This window comes from Haliotis asinina, chromosome 6, assembly GCF_037392515.1.
Source record: "Haliotis asinina isolate JCU_RB_2024 chromosome 6, JCU_Hal_asi_v2, whole genome shotgun sequence".
Lineage (NCBI taxonomy): Eukaryota > Metazoa > Mollusca > Gastropoda > Lepetellida > Haliotidae > Haliotis > Haliotis asinina.
This window is the reverse complement of record NC_090285.1, coordinates 55,948,648-55,966,135: the sequence shown is the minus strand read 5'-3', so window position 1 is coordinate 55,966,135 and position 17,488 is coordinate 55,948,648. Positions and strand designations below refer to the sequence as shown.

Here is a 17,488-nt window from a genome sequence, read left to right as displayed (position 1 = left end):
CTTTTCGTTACACTCCACCACTGAGGTGGAGGTCGCGTCAGGTAACCTTTGACATTGACCAATCAGAACACAGCATACCAAATCGCTAAAGTGGACATTCGCGCATACCTTTTGAACTTTTACCTCGGAAAGGTTTGTGCCCGAACGATTCCGAATGCTACATCCACGCTGCAATACTGTCAACAGTGAGTAAACAGTCACCGTAAATAGCGTTTTTGTCTATATTCAAGGATGTCATCTCGCGGAAATATTAGCTAATGGTAACAATGTCATCAAAAAAGCCCTAAGCATATATGCTACAGGTGTTTTACGTTTATTAAGAGATCAGAGTCAATGACTACCCATTTTTAGTCCCGCCAAACTTTAAACAGAAGACGTTGTCTGATCAGCCTTCTCGCGTTTGATTGGACGGTCATAGGTTGCTGAAAGGTTACCTGACGCGATCTCCTACGAGGTTTCGTTAGACTCAGTAGTGGAGTGTAACGGAAAGTATTGAGACTAAGTTTATATAGACTGGGGTGATCAACTCCGTATATGTGAATGAGTTTAGTTTTACGCCGCTTCAAGCGATAACCTAGTCTGTCGTACAGACCCTGAAGTATATATATCCAAGAAAGCCCATGTAAGTCTAGAAAATGTGGAAAGTCTAGATTTCCATAGCTTCAAGAAAGTCCCAGGGCTACCCCACCGACCCATATTTGAACCGAAAGGCCATATTTATTACATTTAAATAGTTTTTCAGTCTGTGTTCTGGGTGAACGTGCTGAAAATATGTCACCTGTTAGTCTGTCATACCCTGATGTTTCGTGTACGTGCTAAGGAAAACCGCACTGTAAGCATATATACAAGTTCATATACAAGCTATTATACATTACTATAACGCGTTACTTCATATCAGAATGTGACCCAGATAAGTAGCGACCAAGGACTAGCGTATGTTTACACATCCAAATAGTATGTAGTCCAAATGGGGAAGTCTGAGTAGAATTCTGTTCCAGGAACAGAAATCATCACTAAAACGCAACCTACGGTGTTTTCCCTCTGTTCTACGGTGTTTCCCGTCTCACCTGAATTGCTCATCACGAAACTGTAACCGGACCGTACGTTTATCTCATTCCTGTCACGACCGTCAGTGTGATGCGCAGTGGGTGAAGCACAGTTTGCCATCAGCAGACGACACATCATGGCCGACGTAGCCAGCACGCCCCTTCGCGAGGAGAAAGTTGCAGTGATTGGCAGGTAGGTGAAGGGGCAGTGTGTGGTATTCTTTTATGGTCCTGATGTAGTTTGCATATATCTCCACACATATTTTAGGAACAGTTATTCAAAAAGGTGTGGGACGCATTTGAAAGACCATGCGGATAGTTGTATTCAGTAAAATACGACGGGTGGGTACAAATATAAATGCGTACAAATTAATATACGTTAACGTTACAGTTTCACCAACCTAAAGGTTTTTTATGATAATTGGTACTTCTGTGGAGAGCACGCTAGAAACAGCATAGGTTGCGTTTGGATGACGATTTCAGATTAAGAAATCCCGCTTTAACATTTCATATGCATACTATTTTGATGTGTAGCGAAACACAATGATTTAATGACCGTATGTTGTGTATGAAACGCCCACAGTGGCGATATTGTTGATGGAGCACTTCACTGCATTATATAGATCGTTGAAATCTGGATGGACGAATGGATATATAGATCACGTTGTGTGTTTACTTGGTCCGTCCTCTGAGTACACCGACACTGATAACCTAGATCGGCCTCAGACGATCTCATCTTGGCTGCTTACTATTCATTATCATCGCTCACGCTTCGTGTGATTTGCATTAATAAACTCCTAATTAATTCAGTGAATGGTTAGATGGTTGTATTGGTGAACGTACAACTGAATGAATTACTAAAAGTTTAATGCTGAACACTTATCTGGATGAATGAATGGATGGTTCGGGGTTTGAATTAGTGCAACTCGGTGCGCAGATTCAATTTGTCCTTCCATCATGGTCGGCAGAGGATTTATCGTCGCAATGGAGAGCGGATCACAGATGTAACTGAGGCCACGCAAAACCGATCGCGATTTGGCAGGGGTCGGTCATGGTTTGGCTAGGGATAACTCCTACTGGACGTACTCCACTGCATGTGGTCGACTGTACACACGTCACCCAGCACCAGTTGATCTCCCGATCCTTTGCAGAACTCTCGTAGAGGAACTGACTGCAACTTTGCAAGCTTTCGTTATGAACTTGTTAATTAGCATGAGAACAAGGTCCTGTGTCTTGGACGCTCGAGCAGGGTACACAATCAACAGTACCGTTCAAACTCAAGAGTGAGTGAGTTTAGTTTTACGCGAAACTCAGCAATATTCCAACTATGTGGCGGTGGTCTGTAAATGAGCAAATCTGGACCCGACAGTCCAGTGATCAACACCATGAGCGTCGATCTGTGCAACTGGGAACCGATGACATGTGTCAATCATGTCAGCGAGCCTGACCACCTGATCCCGTTAGTCGCCTCTTCCAACCCGGACCTTCGCGGGTATCAAATTCAGACTGACCAATATTCATTATATATTCGTTAGAAATGGATGACATGTAAATGGTATTGTAAGCCTGACTATACTACAACTCGTGAACATCAGGATAGAAACAGGAACTTTAGTGACTCTTTTGATAAAGATGTACATAACAGACATCAGCAGCCATCTGTCTCCAAATGCAACAACCGTGCGCGCATGCTCCATGTCAAGTGCAGGTGATACTACTCATTCCAGCCAAGTGGAGGGGTTTTATAAGTTACAAGAACTTGCCCCCGACCCTTTTCATTCTGGGAATACAATATGTTAAACTATATGCAACTCATTGCTGTGATTTCGCTGAGTATCCAGTGATCGTTATCTGTGTCGTTTTTTTAAACGGGCATATCTGATGTTGTTGAGTGATTTGTAATCATGGGTGAGTCTTTGGATGACATTGCTTAGAGAATAAACAACAGGATGGAGTAGAATCCACTCAATAATCAAGGATGACTGCCTTGAGGGTTTGGTATAGTCAGTTCGTCTCGCGTTCACAACCCTTATTGATGTTACCCTCACTCACTCACTCACTCGTTCGCAGTGGCCTGATTGGACGGAGTTGGTGCATGCTGTTCGCTTGTGCAGGCTACAAGGTGAGCCTGTATGACGTGGACCCAGAACAGGTGTCCCGGGCCCTGGACGACATCCGGGCCCAGCTGCAGAAGCTTCAGGAGGAGGGACTTCCCCGTGGATCTCTCAGTCCCCAGCAGCAGCTGGAGCGCATCTCGCCCGCGGACTCCGTCAAAGACTGTCTTCAGGGCGCCTTCTACATCCAGGTAAAAGGGAGACGATGTCTGGCTCAGAGCCGCGTTTCTACAAGCGATCATAACGCACCCACTATAGTAACTATGTCGTTCCCATACTTTTAACACAGAGTCACTACGTAAGACAAAATATTACGTTTGACATTTTTTCTGTATTGTATACACAACGTTTCTGTGTTATTGTTTGCCCCTTCGTGAGAAGATCCATAAATATTTTGTCTTATACTTGAATACCATATACCTCTCAAGAACCTCATAGTTGCGCAAGTCGTAGAGCTAAGATCGCTTTATGAAACTGCTATACCAGGACAGTTGTGATGTGCCATTCAAGTAATGTTACCTGATATAAACCTTCATGGAAGGTTTGATTGAGAGCACCTTACAGCCGGGGATTAGAAAGTAGTTGAAAAGTAGCATTGACAAAAGCAATTTGTTTTTCTTTAAAAGGGATAGAAGTTTATCAAAACAGTGGTTGACTGAGAATCGTTGACAAACTCCAAATCCAGTGTACAAAAATATCTACGATTCCCGTAGTTCAAATACGTGACCATCGAATAATTGTTACTTTTTATTTTTTTATTTATTTTTTTATTTATTTATTTATTTATTTATTTATTTATTTATTTATTTATTTATTTACTGTCTTTTGCACGAGAGTTGATGTCAACTGAAACATATGAGGAAAAATTTCACGGATAATTTATGTATATGGTCCCTTGTGGAGACTCTTGACACGGTCAACTGATATATGGCCTCTACTGGAATGTTTATGGATACCGAGATATAGGTGAGTGAGTGAATGTGGTTTTACACCAGCAACATCACGGCGGGGAACGCCAGAAATAGAGTTCACGCATTGTGCCCATGTGGGGAATCGAAACTGGATGTTGGGCGTGAATGGTTTAACCACCAGACTACCCCTATGCACACATCAGGGTAAGTATATTACCCTACGCCACCAAGTTTCAAGAAATGGGTGGAGACAACTGATATATGTCTCGTGTCTCCACTGTCACAGGAATGTGTCCCAGAGCGGCTTGAGCTCAAACAGAAAGTATGGGAAGAGTTAGACGGTCTGGTGTCGGGTGATGTAATCCTGGCTAGCTCCTCCAGCGCCTTGCTACCATCACTGATCTCCGAGAAACTGACCAACAGATCGCGGTTCCTCGTCGTCCACCCGGTATGTTATTAACCCGTATCTTTCCATTAGTTGGTTGCATAAGGCTTAATTAAGCTGTACCCCTGCTAATAATGGTACCTGCCCAGATGAAGTATTCATGACTTGATCGACGCGTCATCGTATCCCAAACGCATAGATCGATGCCCATATAATAATCTTTCAGCTTTTTTTTAAGAATCAGTCGGGATTTATCTTTGTCTACAACATTTTGTCCCTTGCAGGTCAACCCACCTTTCTATGCCCCGCTGGTCGAGCTCATCCCCGCCCCTTGGACTGCCGAAGACGTCGTGCCCACGTCGAGGACGTTGATGGAGTGCATTGGACAAGACCCCATCGTTCTTAACAGGGAGATTGACGGTTTCGTTCTCAACCGAATCCAGTACGCTATCATTGGAGAAGGCTGGCGTCTCATCAGGGTAAAGAGATGACGTCAGCACGCCATCATACTACTATGTTATTAGCATTAGATGACATGTTCTTCACCATACAAGTGTAACAATCAAGATAGACACTGTAAGTAAGTGAGTAAGCGAGTTCAGGTGTACGCCGCTTTTAGCAGTATTCCAGCATCATCACTGCGGGAACACCACAAATAAACTTCACCCATGAGGAATCAAAACCAGGTCTTCGGTGCGACGAGCGAACGCTTTAACCACCACCTTACCTCTACTGCCCCGAATACATATGAGAGTGAGTATATTACACAGAACTATGGAAAGGTTGGTAATATGGTAAACTCTTCCCCGTGGGCATACCACATCAACATGGACATTTTCACAAAATGGGTAAACATGTTACGTTACAAATAAAACCTCTGTGGAAATGTTAACGATATGATGTGCACGTGGCGTCAACATGGACATGTTAACAAAAGGGAAACAAAAGGGAAACACGTGGCGTCAACATCTAAATGTTAACAAAACGTAAAACATGACGTCATCATGGTAAAATTAGCAATAGGGTAAACACATTGGGTCAGCATATGATGCTAGCAATGGGGTTAATCCGTGAGAATAGAAACTTTGGAGAAAGGGTGAAAATGTTACGTTACACACAAAATATGACGATAGCGTATATGTGTCACAATGAAAATATTACCAATAAAGTATTCAGCTATCCCTAAACACATGTTAGCAATAGGGTAAACATACTCCGGCACCATTGTTTTGCTCTTGACACAATACCTTTCCTGTCACTGATATGAGCCATACAACGTTGGATTTTCGCGGAGATGTGGGGTTCAACAATATTCAGTTGTTTTATAACACATCCAGTGTATCCTTGGAATTATTCGATATATTTATGGAAAACTGAAGCATCCCCAAGAATAACAAATGGCCGTCCATTAAACAGTATGTTACATTATTTATATACACGAAATGGTTGTGTTGGATACGCTGCGACAACAAAAGTCAAGGAGTGTCCAAATCAAGTTTCAAGCGGCACTTGCAGTACAATTACATATACATGTATGGACATACAGACATAATCTGTGTCATCATAGGTTGGTCATTTTTAGTCCAGGATATACTGAACGTACACGCTGACTTAATGATGTAATGTATCAGTAACATGATGATGTATCAGTGACACACCTTCTCCAAACTGTGAAACACTGTCATTCAAACGTCACGAATTTCTGATAAAACTGTAGTTGTCATTGACTTCCGATGTATGTATGAATTAACGCTTATAGATTATCCGGAACTTGTCGATGTCTCTATCTTACGAATGGCATGAGATTATGAAAGTCAATACCGTCTATTTTACAAGATGCATGGAGAGGTTGATACAGGTTAATGGTTTGTTTATCACACAGAAGCCGTGGTGACGATGTCATGAGATAATGTTTGCGGATGGTCATCGTTACATTTCCTTTGCAATAGCATGATGTTCCGAGCCTGCAGCAGGATGATGCTGTGACGTTTTTGTAGCTTAAAGTTTGTTTATCATACAGGAGGCCATTGTGACAATGCCATGGGGTAATGTGTTGCTTACACTATAGCAGTTCATTGTGAGATTTCTTAGCGATAGGACCCGTGAAGGTCCAAAGTAAAATAGACCTTTAGCAACCCATGCTTGCCATAAAAGGCGACTATGCTTATCGTAAGAGGAGACTAACGGGGGCAGGTGGTCAGGCTCGCTGACTTGGTTGACACGTCATCGGTTCCCAATGGCGCAGATCGATACTCGCGCTGTTGATCACTGGATTGTATGGTTCAGACTCTATTATTTACAGATCGCCGCCATATAGCTGGAATACTGCTGACTAATTCTCACTAATTCTTTAACGATAGGTACTATATTTTGTCATCGGGATGATGAAATGGTTGGAATATTTATTGGCCAATGTTTTGTGTGTCTTACCGGACAGATTGCTAACATTCTTATGGTTAATGCTTTTGTCTGTTCAACAGGACGGCATCGTAAGCGTTGCTGATCTGGACCGCGTCATGACGTCCGGTCTTGGCGTTAGATACGCCTTTGTTGGACCTTTTGAGACGGCGTATCTCAACGCAGATGGTACGTACATGGACCCGTGAACATGCGGGTTTCAGTTGTTCTTTAGCAGCCCGCGCTTGTCGTAAGAGGCGAACTGGATGGTGAGACTTGCTGACTTGGTTGACACACACCATCGCGGTTCCCAGTTGCGCAGATCGATGCTCATGCTGTTGATCACTGGATAATTGTCTTAAGGTGCGGCGTGCATAATGAACATAATGTGCGTGGGTACGTTTCATAGCGATACTGATATGCCATGGCTATACTTTCATCAAATTGTAATATGTAATATCCAGTTCTTTCATAACCGTGACTTTAAATGTGAACATCGTTATCAGTCTCACAGTCTCCACCTCATGACAACCGATATTGCCTGTTTCACTTTCAGGATTTGTGAGCTACTGTGACCGTTACCGGGACATGATCTATCGCGTTCAAAGGTCAGCCGGGGACCCGGAAGTGATGGACGGTGACACGATGGAGCGCGTGCAGTCAGGAATGGAGCAGGTGGCGGGTCCACTGTCAGAGCTGGACAGCAGACGACAATGGCGGGATAGAAGACTTCTGGGCTTGGCCAAACTGAAGAGGGACTTGAGCGACAAATAGCAGCAACATGGTGGACGACATGATACTGTCTTCAGATGCATGGAACTGTGTAACTACGAATGTGTTTCATTTATGAGTGCCTGCGTGTCACGCCATGACGTTCTTGTCGGCATGTGGCTTTGGGACATAGTTTTGTTTTCTTGTGGATATGTCCAATAGATCGTTGTGGTGTGCAACACTTCTAGATAATGAATATTGTATTTATTATATAGGATTGCAAAGGTTTGTGTTTAGTGTTCATTTGTTTTCAAACACAAATGCTATATTATTATTCGACGAAACTATCATATGTGTTTCATAGTAATTGAGAAATGACTTGACTCCTCCGTATCTGGAAGTTTGTATAGGCGGTATATTTACTCTCTCACCCTTCCGAAGACACGGTGCTCTAATATCACATGTTATTATCATACCTCACGTATCCAGACATGTCTACTGATTGTTTGTTCCACGAACAGTATAAGAACCCCTGATTTTTGTGCAGGATTTTAGTTACTGTGTTATGCGAGGACGGATCAACTATTTAAAAGGAATATGGTATTCTTAGGCACAATTTCACACAATATTTTGACCATATAATATACGGTAGGGCATATACACTGACTATAGCTTCCAACTGATGCAATAAAACACTTGTTATCCTTTACAACATGCCTGAAATCGATAATTGAAATTTCGAGACGAAAAGCTTCCAAAAAAAGAATAACAGTTACCCCGTACATCGTAAACTATCGCACGCGGTGTTCTTGGTGTTTGTCGAACTGGATTCAATCACAAATTGTGCGCAGGATATTCGTATGGGGGATTCCAAGGGATATAACTCTATGGAGTTAGCGTGAAATAATGTTCTGCCAGTAGAGAACGCGAGAATCGATTTAATGCAACGTTGCAGTAATGCATTCGAACCGAGGTCTGATACTATTATTGAGAGAAATGCATTATTTATTATTAGAGATGCGTGGTGTGAAAGTGTGCCTTTAATCAACACACATTCAGCATCACTGCAATATTAGAATCCAATAGATGACAGGGGTACAAATAGAAGATTCCACACACTGAACCGTATAGAGAGTCGAACTCGGACGTTCGGCATGATGATCAATGAAGCACTCGACCACAAACTGTATCTGAGCTGGTCCAGTATGCAACCTGACGTATGTTTAACTGCTGTGTCGCTCCAGAGGTCTTGTAAATATGAAGCCACACTTTCAAAGGTGATCAAATTTTTATTTGTGAGTAATAAATATTGTCATCTTGTGACGTCAGATGTATTTGAATCATGTGACATTAGCGCGGATCTGAATTCACCTCCTCCCTCTTGTATAAACATATCTGACTTGTGGATTTCTTTATTATAGAGATGCTGCCTAAACCTGTACACGTATTCCTCGTTACACATTGAATAGACTAGCCTCGTGCATATCCGTAATCGTATCATATGGCAAACAGTGGAACAGTGATCCAAACGTTCATACGAAATATCGTATATGACAACGTCTTGTAGACAGACACGCAAAATAACAGACATACAACACTGACAATTACCAACACCGACAGGCACACATCACTTGTAGACTAGTTTCCATTCCCTTATGCGCAACGACTAACGTGGAGTGGTGACAACCGACAGGTGACGACAAGAAGAAACCAGTTTAACGACACCGATATTCGACACCCACAATTAGGTGCAGGTGTGTTAGTTCAGATCACGTTTGAGCTTGGCCAGTGAAGCTAGGCGTTCGTCTCTCCATCTCCGTCTGTCAGCGAGTGCTTCCAGTGGAATTGTCTGACTGAGCTCCTGCTGCACTGTCTCGGCAGTCGGGACGTCGTACAACACCGGTGGCGGTTTGAACGTCTCACACACCTTGTAGGCACCATTAGCGTAGCGATGGCAGTAGTCTACGATTCCTGCAAAAACAGGTGCCCCGGACACAATAGGTTAACACAAATGGTAACTAGATGTTGGTGTGAAATATTAACCAAGTGCGAGAAGCATTCCATCACTTTTCATGGAAGAAGACATGAATCTAGATTGTCCTCGTTGACTTCTTCAGTAAACTGTAGTAAATCTATCGTCATGATTTCAATTGCAACCACAATCGCCAGCAACTAACACAAATCTTGCTGGGTATTATTTGGAATAGAAAAGGCTCTATCTAAAACCATCTGTGCTTTTCGAAGGAGGCGAATGCCAAGAGTAAGTCATCACACTGGACCTGTTGAAGTCACATTGATCTATGTATCAATGTGTTGTTAGTTATGATTTTATGCATGACACAGTCATGATAACATGGTTATTCTAGTTCAGTGTCAAACAACATACACTGATACATGTGCGTGTCAAGTTAAAGATTGCATTCCACTACATTTAAGACTGACGGGCCGTGTTTAGTTTCATGCAGCTTTCAGCGATATTCCAGCAATATCACAGCAGTGGCCAGAAATGGGCATCTTACATGTCCATGTAGGGAATCAAGCCGAATCCTTAGCTTCATAATCGGACGCTTTTAACCACAATGTCCCACCGCCACTACACCCTACATTTTAGATAGTTCTTGTTATCGTGCCTTATCACATCTTGTGGATCTTCCCATGGTCCAGTGCAACATCACTGTTCTGTAAGGACAGTTTGAAACAGACGGAGAAAATTTCTGAAGTGAACTGGGAGCATCATTACTATTTCGTAATACACCATGCCAGTACTTACCATCAGCATTGAGGTGCATTGTCTCCAAGGGTCCAATGAAGGCATAGCGTGGCCCCAGGCCATCATACATGACACGGTCAATGTCACTTGGACTCAGGACCCCGGACTGGAAGGAAACAGTGATTGAGTGACTTAAAAAGAATTACGCCGCACTCAGCAATATTCCAGCTATATAGTGTCGGTCTGTAAATGATCATGTCTGGACCAGACAATCCAGTGATCAACACCTTTAGCATCGATCTGCGCAATTGGGAACCACTCGATCCCGTTAGTCGCCTCTTACAAGCATGGGTTTCTGAAGGCCATATTCAAACCCGGACTATCACAGGTCCATTGGATCATTCCATACAGATTCTTAGCTTTTACCATATATGGCATACTTCAACGAAATGAGATCACACAATATCCCTGATTTTGACTTTGACTATGTCTATACATGTTCATACTGATGACGTGCTTAATCAAATTGGAGACGCCATCAGATGTCTTTCCCTGACTACGTCCAACACTGCTGGGATACCAGATAAATTTGGAGACAGCATCAGTCGTCTTACCTTGACCATGTCCTATACTTTTGGCATGCCAGATAAAGTTGGAGACGACATTAGATGCCTTACCTTGACCATGTCCTATACTTTTGGCATGCCAGATAAAGTTGGAGACGGCATTAGATGCTTTACCTTGACCATATCCTATACTTTTGGCATGCCAGATAAAGTTGGAGACGACATTAGATGCTTTACCTTGACCATATTCTATACTTTTTCATGCCAGATAAAGTTGGAGACGACATTAGATGCCTTACCTTGACCATATTCTATACTTTTGGCATGCCAGATAAAGTTGCAGACGACATTAGATGCCTTACCTTGACCATGTCCCAGCATTCGTTGATGATAGCATATTGGATGCGGTTCAGGGCAAATCCTGGGACCTCCTTGTTCAGCGTGACGGGTGACTGTCCTACTTCCTCCATAAGAGCTCGCGTCCTCAGCGTCACATCCGGGGACGTCCAGGGGGCTGGGATAAGCTCCACCAGTGGGATAAAGTAGGGGGGATTCACCTGCAGCAGTGAGAGTGATCATTTGCATAGTCTAGTTAATTACTACATTGGTCAGCATTGGGCATGCTCATTTAGTCTACCCTGTCTGCAAACACAGGAGTCCTAACGTGAGTTTTTTTTGTTTGAGGCCACGTTCTACAGTATTCCAGACGTACCACAGTGGTCTGTAAGTAAGCGATTCTGGGTCAGACAATCCAGTGATCAACATCTTGAGCATCGTACTACGCAATGGGGACACGATGAATGTGTCAATCAGGTCATCGAGTCTGACCCCCCCCCCCCCCCCCCCCCCCCAATTTCCCTAGTCACATGGGTTGCTGAAGGCCATGTCTAACTGGATCTTCAAGAGTCATTACCATAGTGGACATACTACAACCCCTTATCACATGGAAAACCTTTTGCATTGTTCTGCCATCTCATAGAGATTGTTTATATTTCGTCTCTTTGAAACGAAAGCTAAGAAGATAAAAACTGGTGAATTTGATTATGTAATGAAACACAGTTTATCAATCACTGAGAGCTCTAGCTGTAGTTAGTTGCATACTCAACACGTCATATTCCCTCACCGGATGAGCAATCAGTACATTCTCTCTATGCCTCAGGTTTGCTGCAAACTCAGAGGACAAAATGCAGCTGCTTGAACTTGCAAGGACCATGTGTGGCTCTGCATGCTGGTCCAGTTGCTCAAACACTTTCCTCTTGAGGTTAACATCTTCAGGCACACATTCCTGTACACAGATTGCACAGAGTGAGTGAGTGAGTGAGTGAGTAAGAACAATGTGTTCTTTAAACATTTCACAATTTTGAAATAGACACTGGGACACTGCAGTGTTGAAAATGGTCTCAATTATGAGTGTTGAAAGTGGTCTCAATTATGTAACACATATCTTAACTACCCACAATAATTCAAAATCATGACCTGTACCTGTACATGTTTGGCACCCAGCATGCACTCTGCCAGATCACTACTTCCGGTCACCAGCTGGGCTTGTTCTGCGGCCGACAACTTCCCCCTGAGACTGCCCTCCTTCTCATACCGAGCCAAGGACTCCTGGATGGAGGTCAGAGCGCCTTTAACCTGGTCAGGGCTGATGTCGTATATAGACACCCGGTACCCAGCGCCAGTGAATATCATGGACCAGATGCGTCCAATGAGGCCACTGTAAGAGGTCATAAGAACTGGTTGCTATTTGTTTATTGGTCAGTTATTTTAACACCCCACTCCAGAATATGCGCACCAGGTGGCGGAAGCGGTCTGAAAATAATGGAGTCTCGACCAAACAATCAAGTGATATGACTATCACAGATCCATGACCATATGGTATACGAATAATATCCATCAGACATGTCAGGCCATCTGCTCCTCTTACCAGACGGATGGCTTTCTGGACCTGCAGGGATAGCTGTCGGCAGAGGAACTACAAATATGTACCCAAGGTACGTTTCTATATACAGAAATGTACTGTAAACAAAGTCTAAAACAGAAACGCACCCCGTATTCCCTAAACAGGAGTCGAGTCCATCTTTTTCAATCCAAACACGAAACAATATGTAGTTTTATCGCGTTCGCCAGATTCCGAATGGTATTGTGCATAGTGAAATGTCACAGTGTACAGTTCTTTCATATATAACGCCATAAAGGCAGCTAATACAACTGTATAACAACTCCGATCAAGTGAGTGAGTAAGTGAGTGAGTTAAGTTTTACGCCGCACTCAGCAATATACCAGCTAAATGGCGGCGGTCTGTGAATAATCGAGCCTGGACCAGACAATCCAGTGATCAACAGCATGAACATCGATCTTTGCGATTGGGAACCGATGTCATGTGCAAACGAAGTCAGTGAGTCTGACCACCCGATCCCGTTAGTCGCTTCTTGCGACAAGCTGAGTCGCCTTACAAGCATGGGTTGCAGAAGGCCTATTCTACCCCAGACTTTCACGGGTCATTCCGGCCAAGAAAACGGCGGAATGACCTCGTCTAAAAACACGTTTCTGTCCCCTGGCTTAGGCTTGGGTAAGTTTCAGTACAAAAACGTACCTGGGATACACATCTGTAACTAGTATCCTTGCCGACAACGACCCCTTCAATAGTGAATGACTAGATAATTGCACCAGTAAGTGTTAAGTGATGGACTTGGAAGACGTGTTTATCACAAAAACTTAGTTACCAATGAAACCCTTGGCCTAAATAGTAAAGATTTTGCTCTGCATATAGACCTCGATCTCATATTAAGACTTATGTAAAACCATTTTTTTTAATATGTGGGTTATCCTCGAGCTGTGGAAAAACTGTTCTGCCTTCAGTGAAAATAAACCTTAATGAATACATTTGGATGCTGCTAGAAGTATTTATACTTGTATGACCAATTTTGCATCAACAAAATGTTTATATTTCCAAACGGGAGGGCTACCACTAAAGAGGACGACTGAGTGAGTGAGTTAAGAGCTCTAGTCACTTGGACAGTATTTCAGCCATATCACGACTTTAAAAAATTAGACATACACGACACATAAACCGAGAATATATAAAAGACAACTTGTAGACATTAAAACAATCAGAATACCACAGATACAGAAGTAAAACTACCCTGTAAATCTAACAGTACAGACAATACAATATGTAGCAGGCTACAGATTGCCAACAACCGAAGGTAGATCGCCATCCTAAAGACCATGGGGATTTAAGGCTATTTATCTATTTACAAAACATACTTATCAAAACTTATCAAACAAATCTTGGTAATGGAAAACGAGAAATAATACTATACACACAAGACACAGACATAGGTTTGAGTCCAGACTTGCGATTGTTTTTGGTAATACCTTTAAAGCAGTTTGAAGTACCGAGGATGCGAGTGAAATCAATGGACGAACAGTGGCAACATGTTCTGTCTTTGCACCACATTCACCCGTGGTGCTTAAAACATGTCTTCAATAGTCTCTCCTCGCCATGACCTGTTTTCACCATTTCTTCACTGGGCTAGAAGTTTCTAAAGGAACCCTTCAAAAGTGATCGCAAATACTTAATGTCATTAAGATTCTTCTAGTTTATGTGGCACAATGTCAAACAGGGTGGGAAGATGAATATTAAACAGGGTGGGAAGATGAATATTAAACAGGGTGGGAAGATGAATATTAAACAGGGTGGGAAGATTAATGTCAACAAGGGTGGTATTTGCCTTTACTTTCGTTATACTTTTTAATTTTGGTGTTTCTGTGGAAATGAATATTGCAGTTTGCTTGAAAGTGCCCATTACAGGACAATGACCACATCTTACGGTATATTCCACGATACCTGATCTGAAAATGGTAACAATTGCACTTTTGAAATTCAATTAATCAATAATTTTGACACTTTCATACTTATATTACTAAGTTCGTACTAACAGTCACTATCCCTGCAAGTGTCTTCAAATCACGATCATTGCTGTGTACAGATCACGACCACTGCGAAGTATGTACAATTTGATTTGTTTTCAAGAACTTTTCACAGAATGAGTGAAACGCTGTGAAATTAGACAAAGTACTTTGTGAAGCCAAATGTTCGGTATTCTGTAATAATTTGGTCAATATTGTTCCCGGTATTTACATAAATTATCAAATAAGATTTTATCGTCACCAGCCTGGCCAGTAAACCACATGACTACAAACAAGTACGTCAGCAATATGTTAAAGTAATGACAGATATGGGACAGATATTCAGCTTCACATCAGTCCTAAGCAGTTACTCTGTACCACCCATATTTTGCTTCAGAGCACCAATTATTATAGACTAACAACTTGTCTCTGAAATGAACATATTTTACTGAAAACAGTTCGTGGTAAAAAAAAGTAATGTAATGAAATGGAGCCCTGGCGATAAGACAATCTAGACTTGCCACATTTTCTAGACTTGCATGGGGTTTCTTAGATATAATTGCTTCAGCGTCTGTGCGACAGGACCCGTGAAGGTCCGGGGTAGAATAGGCCTTCTGCAACTCATGCTTGCCATAAAAGGCGACTGTGCTTGTCGTAAGAGGTGACTAACGGGATCGGGTGGTCAGGCTCGCTGACTTGGTTGACACATGTCATCGGTTCCCAATTGTGCAGATAGATGCTCATGTTGCTGATCACTTGATTGTCTGGTCCAGACTCGATTATTTACAGACCACCACCATATAGCTGGAATATAGCTGAGTGCGGCGTAAAACTAAACTCACTCACTCACTGTAGGACAGACTACAATTATTATACACTTGCGGCAATTATTCTCAAAAACGAGATCACGTACTATCAGTGGTGCGCTCGCTGTAAAGAATCACTATCAGAAAGCCTGCAGTGAAGGGTTCCAGGGGATCTGTTTGGGACGCTATACAGGAAGTCGTACTGTATAAGTCATCTATGAAGTAATATTACAACTAAAGTTTTAGTATAGTATCAACGTCGTATCAGTTGTTTTTTTTCATTTTGTTTTGTTTTTAAAAACGAGATTTCATAGAGTAAACCCTTAATCAATATTAATTACAAATATAAAAGTGTTTTATGTTAGAATTTATGTCCATATAACAGAATGAACAAATAAAGATAACGTACTCCCCGATTCGATCTCAACTCTGACACCGAGAGAGTTCAAAGACGATCGCGAAAGACTCGGCGAACAGAGTTGCCGTTCTTCTTCACGCGCGTGGCATGTTGGCCAACATTGTTGAAAGCATGTGGAATATCACCTTTAACTGCAGCGGTTGAATCCGCCTGGTCCTGTATCCGCTATGGGGATATCATCTAACCACAGCACCTACAGCTGCCCCCGTTACTTACCTCCCAACTATAGCGATCTTTCTGCTGTCGCTGTCTGCCATTGTGGGCAATCCGTGTCACTGGGTCAAAGTGACCAGAAGCCGCTGTTATGAGGAGATAAGCAGAGCTTGTCAGTCGACCTGGTTGTGGCGTGCGCGGCGGCCTTGCCTTGTCCTCATTTCGCCTGCACTCTTTTCCAAATAAATAAGTGCACCACGGCGTATCATGGGAGTACTGCCCTACATCTGTTGATAACGAACTCACCCTCAGTAGAATTAACTTGATCAATAGAAACAGAAAAATATGTACCGTTATGTCGTGTATGTGGTCTGTTTGCAGGTAGATCTAAAACGTTCCCAGGAATTTCACTTTAAACAAAACAGTACATAAAACAGAGTGAAATTAAGATTATGAGGCCTCATGATTTTTCCTTGCCATTTCAAAATTCAAATCTGCGAATTATTTCCAGCTTGGAATTAAAGTTGGAACCATGCGTAAGTTGATAAATGTGATGTCATTAGCTAAATAGTGGTCGGAAAATTCTACTGAAATTATGTGCGCAGAGCAGAGATGATTTCCAATCAAATTTTAATAACAACCACCCGTAACTCACTTCATGAAAATTATTTATGCTACACTGAAGTAACATGTAGGTCCATGGAAACTACGTCAAGTGTCCGAATACTATTTGCATGGATCTAGCTGTAAGTTTTCTACATTTATAGTGTACCCTTCCCTGCTATTGTAATGTCTCATGCATTGTGACATCATGGCACGGTTGTGATATCACTGTCAGTTCACCTGAAGGGATTTGAAATGACCACGAAACGTTGTGTGTAAAAGATTAAAAGAAGATTTATCCATAAAAGATCTTGGAACTTCTAAATGCTGCTACAAAATATCAAGTTTCATAGCTGTTTAATAGTTATACAAATCGCTATTATTGGTTTGAATTACAAGGGGGTAATCCATCCATCTATCCACCATCTCCCCCACCACAAAGTTGTAAATACATGGAACAGTCTTCAGAGACATACATGATTTTCTGATGGATGCCAGCCAATTTTGTATCAGCTGGGTATCATTTATTATCCAGCCTCATGTAAGAATGTCGAGTATTTGATTGGTTCACATGGCATAAAACACCATGTATCCCAGTCACGATCCACAAGCAGGGAGTACAAAAATCATATTATCTCACCACGCCTCAATGACCACGCGAAGTAAGTAAAGCATGCATCACCAAGCCATTTGTAAGGTGCGCTGCATTTGGTAACGTGAACTGTGGCATCTCACATAAATAAAAACACAGTT

The 17,488-nt window shown here is 42.3% G+C and overlaps 2 protein-coding genes across 2 annotated transcripts; one reads left to right on the top strand and one right to left on the bottom strand.

Annotated features, from left to right (window-relative positions):
• The first annotated feature begins 912 nt into the window (after positions 1-912).
• Positions 913-8,971, top strand: LOC137287219 (lambda-crystallin-like). The gene is made up of 6 exons (XM_067819406.1): positions 913-1,239; positions 3,117-3,351; positions 4,358-4,519; positions 4,741-4,935; positions 6,937-7,042; positions 7,410-8,971. The coding sequence occupies exons 1-6, from the start codon at positions 1,184-1,186 to the stop codon at positions 7,625-7,627; spliced, it is 972 nt and encodes a 323-aa protein (XP_067675507.1). The 5' UTR covers positions 913-1,183; the 3' UTR covers positions 7,628-8,971.
• Positions 8,834-16,356, bottom strand: LOC137287220 (lambda-crystallin homolog). Its single transcript, XM_067819408.1, has 6 exons — positions 16,196-16,356; positions 12,323-12,557; positions 11,964-12,125; positions 11,203-11,397; positions 10,335-10,440; positions 8,834-9,535 (listed from the first exon to the last, which is right to left on the bottom strand). The coding sequence occupies exons 1-6, from the start codon at positions 16,234-16,236 to the stop codon at positions 9,324-9,326; spliced, it is 951 nt and encodes a 316-aa protein (XP_067675509.1). The 5' UTR covers positions 16,237-16,356; the 3' UTR covers positions 8,834-9,323.
• Between the last annotated feature and the right edge of the window lie 1,132 nt (positions 16,357-17,488).

Excerpts from the sequence above, each read along its gene's own strand:
- LOC137287220 (XM_067819408.1), bottom strand. The coding sequence starts at position 16,236 with ATGGCAGACAGCGACAGCAGAAAGATCGCTATAGTTGGGAG. Across the intron at positions 12,558-16,195 it reads AAGATCGCTATAGTTGGGAG|TGGCCTCATTGGACGCATCT; the intron begins GTAAGTAACGGG and ends GACCTCTTACAG. Across the intron at positions 12,126-12,322 it reads TGGGTGCCAAACATGTACAG|GAATGTGTGCCTGAAGATGT; the intron begins GTACAGGTCATG and ends ATCTGTGTACAG.
- LOC137287219 (XM_067819406.1), top strand. The coding sequence starts at position 1,184 with ATGGCCGACGTAGCCAGCACGCCCCTTCGCGAGGAGAAAGTTGCAGTG. Across the intron at positions 4,936-6,936 it reads AAGGCTGGCGTCTCATCAGG|GACGGCATCGTAAGCGTTGC; the intron begins GTAAAGAGATGA and ends TCTGTTCAACAG. Across the intron at positions 7,043-7,409 it reads GGCGTATCTCAACGCAGATG|GATTTGTGAGCTACTGTGAC; the intron begins GTACGTACATGG and ends TTTCACTTTCAG.